This window comes from Arachis stenosperma, chromosome 3 (genome assembly GCF_014773155.1).
Source record: "Arachis stenosperma cultivar V10309 chromosome 3, arast.V10309.gnm1.PFL2, whole genome shotgun sequence".
Lineage (NCBI taxonomy): Eukaryota > Viridiplantae > Streptophyta > Magnoliopsida > Fabales > Fabaceae > Arachis > Arachis stenosperma.
Genome location: NC_080379.1, coordinates 6,846,006 through 6,857,397, shown reverse-complemented (window position 1 = coordinate 6,857,397; position 11,392 = coordinate 6,846,006). Strand labels below are relative to the sequence as shown.

The window sequence follows — 11,392 nt, the reverse complement described above, 5'->3', positions numbered from 1 at the left end:
AAACGGACTCTAAGTCGCCACCGCGTCACCAACAGCGGTTGCTGTGATACTCAGACCGACGGCGCCGATTCTCAAGCCTTCCCAACTGCTGAGCAAGGTGGTCAACCTCTCCTATGAAGATCCATGTGGTTCTAATCCTGCTTCAAAGTCTGAGGGCGACGGTCGAACTTCAAGGCGTAGCCCCTGTTGCGATTCCGGAGAAGAATAGAATCTTGATGTCCCTTGTTGCTGCCCATGCTGCTTGATCCGATGACGACTCTCGTTCCTTCCTCCCCGGCGAATCAACGCCGGCAAGGCCATCACCGCCACACCCCTTCATTATTTTTTTAGTTCAAGAGAAAAAAAAGATAATAATAAGAGAGAATTGGACCAAAGACCTTTTGGGCTGCATGTATGGATTAGGATTTAGAATGGGTTTAATTTGGGCCTGAGATGGGCCTAGACTAACTGAGGACATACTAAAATAAAAGAAACCTAGTACACAAAAAAAAAAACCTACGGCACACGGATGGAGGCAACACTTGCAGTTAGGCACTTAGGCTTTAAACACTGCGATGAGCCGATGATGTTTAATTGCTTAATTGGGAATTTTTTGTTTTCTTTTCTTTTCTTTTCTTGTGTGCACTAAATATCATCATAATACAACATCGCAGAGGCGCTATCTCCTCTCCAGAACGCTCGTCTCTCTCTCTCTCTCTCTCTCTCTCTCTCTCTCGTATGGCCAAACTCTGAGCTCGCTTACCACGAAATTAATACACAATAAAGAAGAAGGTATGCTTCTTTATCCTTCCCTAATGAATTAATGCTATCATAGAGCTTTTAATTCCGCCACTGTTTGAGTTAAATAGAACCGTAAAGGTAGGAAACTTTGAATCCTTTACTTGTTTATTCCTTTTGAGCGTTTTTGTTTGCTGAAGTAGAGGATCTTATCTTATGTTATGTTTTGATTTTTTGATTTGTTAATTGAAAGTTGAAACACTTGCCTGATTTGCTTTCTATACGCATGTGCTGATATAATTGCAAGAATGTAATTGGATCTTATGGAAAATCAAATCTACATAGCTTTTGGTGCACTTTGTCATGTCAATTCCTGTTCCTCACTCCAATCCTTCTTTTGTCTTGATTGTTTGCTTCTAGGGCGCTTATTTTGATTTTGATTTTGAATATTTCTGCGTATAAGTTTGCTTCCTGTTCATTCAGCATGTATATACACTCCATACTGGAAATGCCTGATTACCTAGAGTTTGATTTTGGTTTGTTGATTCGAAATTTGGTATTTGGCCTTGCATTGAATGGCAATGTTTCGTTTCTGATTAAACTATCATTTTAGAGATAACAAGCATCTAAATATAACAACTGTGTAACCGAAGGTATTCTCAATTATTTAGGAATACGAATCATGAATTGTATTACCTTGGCGGGAACCATAATAGACGTGAATTTATCATTAAAGATAAATTTCACATGTTAAACAATGATGTGAGCGCTAAAAACTAAAACAATGATGAGTTAAACTGTGCCTAGCTAAGAAATTTTCCTGAACAACATTTACCTGAGTATTTTCTTATTTTTTGTATTACCTTATTAGTATGACAATATCTTGACTTCAATGTGAGCCACAGTCTTTTGAGAAGATGATTACCTTTCAATGTGAGCCAAAACATTTTACAATAACATTAGTAATAGAGTAATTATTAAACACAAAACTTAACTGAATATTAGTCACTTTGGTGCCATTATTTATGCTGAAGCTCAACTGTTGAAAATTTTTAGCTTCACAGAAATCCGTTTGATGTATGGATTTCATACCCACGTTTAATTGCAGTTTCATCATCTCAACTTCTAGATAATGAACATTTGGTCTGATAACAATGCATTATCTAACTGAAGGTAGCTGTGCTGCAGGATAGTAGGAGTTGGGGGAAGACAATATTCTCAATGTACTTGAGGAGAATACAGTGTAGGGACCGGAGATGGGCTTTCGTATTGCAGCCATCAAAATACTCTTTTAGTCCAAGATTCTCAGATCATGCAAACTTGCAATCTTTTTCCTCTAAGACCACTGTGAGAGCATATGCTTCTCATGGTAGTTTCTTGAGAAGACATCTTTTAGGTTCAGATTCATATAGCTCTGCTTCATATAGAAATAATTGTATTGGTCTGGACAAAAGGACTAGTTTATGTATAAGTACTCAGTTACGTGCATATAGTTCTGAAAGTGATGGAAGAAATGCAAGTGAGGATAAACATGTGCATGTTAAAGATGGAGCTAACATTGATAAAGGGAAAAATCAGAAAGAGAAGTTTGACAAAGATGTCAAGTATTGCAATGAGCATGCACGACTTGGCGAGCAGGATCAAGCGGAATGGCTTCATAATGAGAAACTTGGAATAGAAAGTAAGAAGAAAGAATCACCATTTTTGACAAGAAGGGATAAGTTCAGAAATGAGTTTCTAAGAAGAATTGTTCCTTGGGAGAAAATAAACATTTCATGGGACACATTTCCTTATCATGTCAAGTAATTATGTTTACTTCTCTTTGGTCTTTTTCCTTATTATTAATTTTTGTTATCTTTAAGTTAATTGTGGATTTAAGTTGCACTTTTCCATCCATAGTGAGCACACCAAGAATCTACTGGTGGAATGTACTGCTTCACATTTGAGACATAATTCATTCGCTTCATCTTTTGGTGTTCGTCTCACATCTTCAAGTGGGAGGATATTGCTTCAGAGTGTTCCTGGTGTGCCATTTTTATTCCATTTTGAATGTGATTTTTGTAATATTTATGCAAGGGAAGCCTTTTCTAGTTCTTGTCTTTAGAGTCGTGAATATTTATGTTGTTATTTTCAGGCACTGAACTCTATCGTGAGAGGCTAGTTAAAGCTCTTGCACATGATTTACAAGTTCCATTATTAGTTCTTGATAGTAGCATCCTTGCTCCTTATGTAAGCTCTTCAATAAGCTAGAACTGATAACTTTTAGAAATTTCTTAGTGTCAGTGTTTGAAAGCAAACAAGTTATCTACTTTGAATTATTTTGCAGGACATTGATGATGAATTATCATCAGACTATGAGTCTGAAGATGATAATGCAGACTCCGGGGCAGAGGGCTCTTTGGAGTCAGAGAATGAGGATGATAATGATGCTGGCAATGAAGAAGAGTGGACTAGCAGTAATGAAGTGAAGTCGGATGCAAGTGAAAATGAAAATGATAATGATGATGCAATTGCATCGGCTGAGGCTGCTCTTAAGAAGGTTAAAGCAGCTGTTCAGAAACTTGTTCCTTACAACATTGAAGAATTTGAAAAGGTGTATATAAAGTGAAGTGTTTATAATTAAGGGGCGGTATCCTTTGCCTAGAGCAAAATCTAACAAAATGAATGTTTAAAATGCGATATTGATGCTAGAGTTAATATGTATCTATTTTCAAGTTACTTAAAACACACTGTTGGTTCAATTTTACTCAATCTGCATGAATAGACTTTTTACTTATTGTTGTTCTTTATGAAAAGAGCAAAGGATGTTTTAATTTTTGTAACAAATTATAGGAAATCCATGGGGCATTAAAATGAATTGATGGTGATATTTGTGCAAAGGCAATTTATTTTATTGTAATCTGTTACACTTACTCAAGTAGGATTGTAGGAATATTGGGCGGGGGGGGGGGGGGGGGGTTATTTTTTTCAATTCCGTGAGGATAATATGGTCTAAATGAAAGTAAATGTTTCGATAATATTTCAGAATTATTGGCTTATTTAGTTACAACAGACTGTTTAATTTCTCACATCCTGTCCCCAAATCTGCTGGCAGATATCATCTGGAGAATCTGAGAGTTCTGAGTCATCTAGGTCTAATGAAGCCAATTCTTCTGATAAATCTGGGTGCCAGATAAGAAAAGGTATCATACACATAAGCTGGAACTTATATCATACCTATGAACTTGCCAAATGTGATTTTCAACCATGTCTATTCAAGATATTCAGCAACTGAAACTTTTAACATACATATGAACTTGCTGAATGTGACCTCCCGCTTCCCCTCTGTCACCCTCTAGGATCTGGTGCAATATAGGAAGCTGGTAGAGAAGTTTGATGATCTTACTATGACTTGATATGATATTATCCCCCTAAATTCTATTTCAGTTTGTTGCATTTAATTAATGGATGAATATACGTAGTTGTTGCAACGTTAATGATTGACCTTCAAAGCTGTCCACTTTCACATGTATGTATTAGCATTCATGTAATTTCTAAATTACTGGTTTGTTACGTTTCAGGTGACCGAGTGAAGTACATTGGACCGTCTACTCGAGCTACAATTGATGATAGGTAATGAAATAATTCCTTATTCCCCTTCTAATCTGGAAGATGCTTACTTCTTGAACTGTTGTTTCCCCCAATATTGTATTTATGTGTTGAATGTTCTCTATTTATTGAAGAAAGCATGACCTATATATATCTTTTGATTTGGCTCAGTTGCACTTGAATGTGCCTATTTGTAGTAAGGTGGGGCTAGGCAAATATGGTTTATTTCATTAGCCAATTGGATACAATTTTTTCAGTGAATGTATTGCAGAAATAGTAACAATGGTTGTGGTGATATCATCACAAGGTGTGTGTCATAGTGCTTCCTATGCTTATGGCTATTGTCATGCAACATGTGAGGTTACAATAATGGTGATTGTCAAAGAGCTAGTGTGATACTGTTGAAGGAGACAGAGGATAAACTTATCTATATTGAATTGGAAATTTAAGGTCTTATATTTTATTAGATGAAAATCCTTGCGTATTAAGTGTAAGATGCAAATCCCTGACAAGTTTTTCCTATAGTTAAGAGGACCAAAGTGAAGTTTGGCAGATGATAACCTAGGAAAATTATCAATCACTTCTATTTCTCCTTATCATCTAATATGTGGTTGAATTTTATTGCTAATATTTGATGAATTAATACTGCTTTCTTATCCAAACAGTGTTTCTTTATTTTTTCCCCCTGTAATTTCTAGGATTATCCACTTAAAGGTGTTTGATATGATGCTTTGGATATTGTGTAAAAGTCAAGTACTTTAAACTACAAACATTTGGAGTTTGCATGATATTACTCGGTGAATAGTTTTTTTATATCATTAACTTTAGTACTTAATTATGAAGGCTTTTGTCTCCCATTATTTTTCCCCCTAAAACAAATTGGAACCTTCATTCTGAACCTTGAGGAAGATGTAATATAACTTGGGGGAAAGGTACAAGGAGAAATAATGAACGGGTTTTTCCAATATTTTGAGTATTGGACTTGAGGTTTGGTTCAAGGAGAGCAGCCTCTAGTTCCTTGTAAAACCATTATATACACATCCCGGGTGGACTTTTAGCACTTGCTTGACATTGGCATATATAATTTTATCACAGGATCAGATTGGGGAAGATACTGACATCTGATGGGTCAACTAGTGCTTATACTGTTATACATGGCAGGTGGGTCGGTAAGTCATCCTAATGTGTCAAAACCAAACTGCTAAACACCTCACACCTTTTTGGCATTTTCTTTTGAAACTGTTCATTAAATAGAGTCCATTGTTCTGCCAACTTCTCAGCTAATCAAAATTATACACACGCCTATGTAATTTGTTACAAAAATGGGCTTGTATTTAATTTGGGGCTTGACCTTACCCGTGCCTCAACCCAGGAAAGCACACTGCCTAAGCTAAATCTTGTGGCGTTATGGAGAAAGGGCCTGTGGTTGTTAGTTGTTACTGTTGTTTGGGTACGTAATGCACTTGGTCAGGGTTAGGTAGTTAGACAAGGGTTTCAGATTGAATAATTTGCCTGCTTCTGTGTGCACTTATGTTTCATGACCTTTTAACTGTAAGGGGTTTCTTAGTTTGACATTTATATTTCTTCTTTTCCATATTTTTGTTCCGTTATTCGATTCTTGATTGTCTGATCCTTTTACATTTGTATTCTTTTATTCATAAATTTTGGTATTGTATGTTTCTTGGCTGGAACGCCGAAATTTCTTGTATTCATGTATTTTGTATTGTCCTTTAGGCCAACGTTGATTTTTCTATCTGATACAAATATGAGGATTTCTACTATTCTTAGTGTTATCTTGTGACATGCTTAATGTTTATGGCTTTATTTTTGTATGTTGGCTTGTAATTTGTTATTTTGATAGATGTTTGTATCTTGCAAATGAGAACTATTTGTTGCAGAATACTCATATAGATTTCAGGTCATGCAGTTTGCACCTTTAATCAATTAGGATACTTTGCAGGCCTTTAACCACTGGTCAGAGAGGAGAGGTATATGAAGTAAGCGGAGATCAAGTTGCTGTCATAATGGATATTAATGAAGATCGTGGCAATGAGGGTGGGGCAGAGAATCTTAGTAGTGACCATCATACAAAACCACCGATTCGTTGGCTACATGGTATATTCTATATTTTTCTTATTCAGAATTATCCTATTTATTTTGTGTTCACTATTCAATTGTCTGTAGGAGATATTGGTAACATTCTTATTTATTTATATTTTTTCAAAGAATTAAATTAGTCAGAATTACTGTCACTCAATATATAAAATATGGACATATGGAATTAATCTCCCTTACAAGGAATTGACGTTTGACATTTTTTCCCAAATGGCCTATTTTCTACTCTTGGGAATAGTTCTTTTTAGCCTTGCAGAAGACTAGCGTATGTGTTTTTATCAAGGCATCAAGTTATTTTGATTATTGACAAATAGACAAATAGAAAATTAGATATTACTAAGGATCTAATAATAAATTTATTTTATGTGCTTGAACACCCCCCCCACCACATCCACCCACCAAAATCCCCCGCCATCCCTTGCCCTGTTCCCTTTTAGTTTTAAGATGAGTTTAGCTTATAATTCTTTCGATTACAAACAAACTGATTTTTTTTTTTTAATTTGCAAATAGTTAAGGACATTGAGAATGATCTTGATGCTCAAGCACTAGATTGCTATATAGCACTGGAGGCTTTATGTGAGGTATGTTGTTCTGGTATTCTTCAATATTTTGAACTTCCGTAATAAGGTAGCCACTATTTTTATTGATGGTTTAAGCTTGACTGCTGTTTTTTCAGGTTTTGCATTCGAAACAACCGCTCATTGTCTACTTTCCAGATGGTTCACAGTGGTTGCATAAATCAGTTCCTAAGTCAAACCGTAATGAGTTTTTTCACAAGGTTGAAGAGCTGTTTGACCGGTTATCTGGCCCCGTTGTGTTGATCTGTGGGCAAAACAAAGTTCAATCAGGATCAAAGGAGAAAGAACAATTTGTAAGCTTTAATTGTTTAATCATGAAGTAGTATCTTCTAAATATTTTTTATGACTAATGCATTTATTTTCATTTTGCAAATGGTAACATTTTAATTGTTTACTTTCTTCTTATTGATATGCATTTTTGACAGACAATGATACTTCCAAACTTTGGACGAGTTGCTAAGCTGGTAATGCTTGCTATCTACAAATTTATACATTCCTTAAAATATCATATGGTCATTTTGGTTAGATACATGAGAGCCTTTTTTGTGTGGCTATTTATATCCTACTATTTTAGAAGCTATCATATTTTATTTATATTTTTATGGCCAAATCTATGGTACCCAAGTGGCCAAGTTGCACTTGTAATCACTTAGCTCTTTTATATGGTCTGATTATTGCATCTACCTGCAGCCTCTTTCTCTGAAGCGTTTGACTGAGGGATTCAGAGGTGCAAAGAGATCAGAAGATGATGAAATTCACAAGCTTTTTTCTAATGTTTTGTGCGTACACCCACCTAAGGTAATTGTTTTCTCTTTACTGGCTTATGATCTTCCTTAAAGACTTTAAGTTCCTATGATTCAATGCAAAAGTAAATTTATATGTCAATATTGATGAGCATTTCTGTTGTGGGCTCTTTTTTTACCCAAGCATTAGAGTGATATATTTTTCTCAACACATTACATGGGCAGTCTTGTAATTTTCCTCGAAATTCAAGATGAAAAGATGTTATATTAGGTTGGCTCTTGATTGACTCTATGCCAAGTAAACTGTTTTTAGCAAGGATTACAGAAGTATCTAAGTAAACTGTTTTTAGCAAGGATTACAGAAGTATCTATTATTTTCTTTTTATTTTCATTATGCTTACATTTGCAAATTTGTGTATCTGCAGGATGAAAATGTGCTGGTAACATTTAAGAAACAACTTGAAGAAGACAGGAAAATTGTCGTTTCAAGAAGTAATTTGAATGAATTAAGGAAGGTACTTTGATCTATGAATTTTGTTGCTACCTTGATGATTCATGATACACTTAAATCATGCCATGTATGTTGCTTGAGATTTTTCACCGTCCCCAATCGGGCATTTATAGTAGGACTTTTATCTTGTAGGTTCTCGAAGAACATCAGCTGTCATGTGTGGATCTATTGCATGTAAACACTGATGGTGTTATTTTGACAAAGCAAAGTAAGAAGCTGCAGTTAGTGAATAGTGAAGTCATTTCCTTTATTCCCTTGTATACACATGCATGCGCTCTATTCCTAATAGTTCAGTTGCATTTATTCTCCATTCTCTTTTAGATTGATATGACTTCAGCCTTGCTGAATATAATGCTTGCTTTTTGTTTTTGAAATGGAGAAGATGTTGATTAATAACTTACGTAATGATTTTCTTGTCATATTATCTTTGTTCTCAGAAGCTGAAAAAGTTATTGGGTGGTCGAAAAACCATTACTTATCATCATGTCTGCTCCCTTCTGTGAAAGGAGAACGGTTGTGCATCCCTCGTGAAAGGTTTAACTACAAATCCTATCATTTTATATGTTTTAGTGTTTATTTTGAAGCTAATTTGTATTTTTTTTCCCTTTATGTGAAGTCTTGAGATTGCAATCTCAAGGTTGAAGGGCCAGGAAAATATATCACAGAAGCCTTCCCAAAACCTTAAGGTGTGGTTTATTTTACTCATAGTACATATAAGAAAGAATTTTAAATTCAAAAGTTTTAAGTTTTTTATTTTTTTGAATCTAATATTGATTTCTATCTTGCAAATTACAGAACCTTGCAAAGGATGAGTTTGAGAGCAATTTCATTTCAGCTGTGGTACCCCCTGGTGAAATTGGGGTGAAGTTTGATGATATAGGTGCTCTTGAAAACGTGAAGAAGGCACTTAATGAACTTGTTATTCTTCCGATGAGAAGACCAGAACTCTTCTCTCGTGGTAACTTGTTGCGGGTAAATGATTGTCGGTTTTCGTATGCATTATGACTTTGTCCTTTAAATTTTATTGTTTTTAATTGGAGGAAACCTTCTCAGCCTTGCAAAGGAATATTACTTTTTGGTCCTCCTGGAACTGGAAAAACACTTCTGGCCAAAGCACTTGCAACTGAAGCTGGTGCAAATTTTATTAGCATAACTGGTTCAACTCTTACTTCAAAGGTGATTTTGATGCTAGTCTTCTTAATTTGATAAACCTTTACTACTAAAACTTAAATATTTTTTTTCTATTTCTTCTCGGTTGTCTAAGATCTCACATTTTTTCTTGATACAGTGGTTTGGAGATGCAGAAAAACTAACAAAAGCTCTTTTCTCCTTTGCTAGCAAGCTTTCTCCTGTCATTATATTTGTTGATGAAGTGAGTCTTTGTCATTAATAAAATCTTGTTCTTGCGTGTTATGCCAGTATTAAAAAATGGTCATAGAAATCATCAAGGATTTAGCTATAAATATCTTAATACTATGCAATTTTATTTTTAGGTTGACAGTTTGCTTGGTGCTCGTGGTGGTGCTTTTGAGCATGAAGCCACTAGGAGGATGAGGAATGAGTTCATGGCAGCTTGGGATGGATTGAGATCAAAAGAAAATCAAAGAATCCTCATTCTTGGTGCAACAAACCGGCCATTTGACCTTGACGATGCTGTCATTCGTCGCTTACCAAGAAGGTAATCACTAAGGCCTTAAGAAAGTTATAAGCATGGGTTGAATTATGATTGTCTTGAATTTTATTGGCTGAATGATGGGCTGAAATAAAAATTCGGAGGCTGGGGCTGGGGTGTCCTTTTTTGTTTTTCTTAAAGGGAAACCTTATATATTCACATAACACTTTCTTCAATTTCTTGTCCATGTAGAACTTTATTTTAAAAATACGAAGGTGGTTTGTGATAAGGTCCTGAAAATAAAACAATTTGGCTAATTAAGCTGTGTTTGCATTGCATTTGCTTAGGATATATGTTGATTTACCTGATGCCGAAAATCGAATGAAGATTTTGAGAATATTTCTTGCACAAGAGAATTTGGATCCTAATTTTGAGTATGACAAACTTGCTAACTTGACTGAAGGATACTCTGGCAGTGATTTGAAGGTAAATTTTGTTAAGTTCTGTTGATTTTCTTTAATGAGAAATTAAAATGTAACATTTCATGGGTAAACTTGACATGTCATGTATATATGATGCTTCTTCCTTATGTTTGGCAGAACCTTTGTGTTGCTGCGGCATACAGACCTGTTCAAGAGCTCATAGAGGAAGAAAACATTGCACAGGTATTATCAAGTGTTTTTCAGAACACATTTGATTTTCAGAATAGTTTCTAACAGATAGTTCACACGGTGTTATGTGTTGCATTGTACAGGGAGGGACTAATAGTACAACTACAGTATTAAGGCCTCTTAATTTGGATGATTTTATTCAGTCAAAATCCAAGGTATTTGATAATTCAGTTGTTAATTATTTATTTTTAGCACAGCAGTTTGATCCATGTAGCCTACCATCTAGTGGAATAAGACTTTGATGCTGTTATTGTTTACATGCGATGTTAAATGTGTGTATAGGTGGGTCCATCGGTGGCATACGATGCAACAAGTATGAATGAGCTGAGGAAGTGGAATGAAATGTATGGTGAAGGTGGTAGTAGGACTAAAGCGTCTTTCGGATTTTGAAAAGAGCATGGTTTCTATGACTAATTCATGAGGCTCATGTTCCATAGCAACCTGAGAATATACCAAAGGTGGCAAAAAAGGAGTACTGAATGCAGCATACATTGTACGTTATAACTTATTCAACGGCCTCTGCATTCCAAATAATTCGGTACCCTCATTTCATATAATTTTTGATACAAGAAGAGTTTTCCACCTGCACAAATTACTGATACAATATGATTCCGTCTTGGAGGCTTTGTTTCGAGGTCGAACCCACCCATAATCTATTTTGAGCCTTTGGAAGAGTTACTCAGAGTTTAATGTATGTATTGAAATTTAGGTAGTTTCTAATCTGGTCTTAGGAGATATTCAAATCATATGTATGATAGGGGAGATTTTCCCAATTAATTTTTTGTTATTTTCATTGGCCGTGTTTAATAATTCAATGTCATTTTAAGTGTTGTAATGGAAATAATTATGATTTCTAA

At 35.3% G+C, this 11,392-nt stretch overlaps 1 protein-coding gene across 3 annotated transcripts; it reads left to right on the top strand.

Annotated features, from left to right (window-relative positions):
• The first annotated feature begins 573 nt into the window (after window positions 1-573).
• Window positions 574-11,392, top strand: LOC130968356 (uncharacterized). 3 transcript variants are annotated; one of them, XM_057893574.1, is made up of 25 exons: window positions 574-771; window positions 1,906-2,519; window positions 2,617-2,741; window positions 2,852-2,946; window positions 3,044-3,310; window positions 3,812-3,899; window positions 4,278-4,329; window positions 5,401-5,466; window positions 6,266-6,420; window positions 6,931-7,001; window positions 7,097-7,291; window positions 7,424-7,462; window positions 7,689-7,796; window positions 8,167-8,256; window positions 8,385-8,460; window positions 8,690-8,786; window positions 8,869-8,938; window positions 9,048-9,224; window positions 9,306-9,428; window positions 9,541-9,624; window positions 9,746-9,930; window positions 10,212-10,350; window positions 10,464-10,529; window positions 10,619-10,690; window positions 10,818-11,392. In XM_057893574.1, the coding sequence occupies exons 2-25, from the start codon at window positions 1,939-1,941 to the stop codon at window positions 10,923-10,925; spliced, it is 3,129 nt and encodes a 1,042-aa protein (XP_057749557.1). In that variant the 5' UTR covers window positions 574-771; window positions 1,906-1,938; the 3' UTR covers window positions 10,926-11,392. The 3 variants fall into 3 exon arrangements, with proteins under 3 accessions (XP_057749557.1, XP_057749559.1, XP_057749558.1); XM_057893575.1 differs by having other exon boundaries at window positions 582-771; window positions 1,891-2,519; XM_057893576.1 differs by lacking the exon at window positions 5,401-5,466.

Coding starts and splice junctions, on each gene's coding strand:
- LOC130968356 (XM_057893574.1), top strand. CDS start 1,939: ATGTACTTGAGGAGAATACAGTGTAGGGACCGGAGATGGGCTTTCGTA. Junction 2,742..2,851: donor ATTGCTTCAGAGTGTTCCTG/GTGTGCCATTTT, acceptor TGTTATTTTCAG/GCACTGAACTCTATCGTGAG. Junction 6,421..6,930: donor ACCGATTCGTTGGCTACATG/GTATATTCTATA, acceptor ATTTGCAAATAG/TTAAGGACATTGAGAATGAT.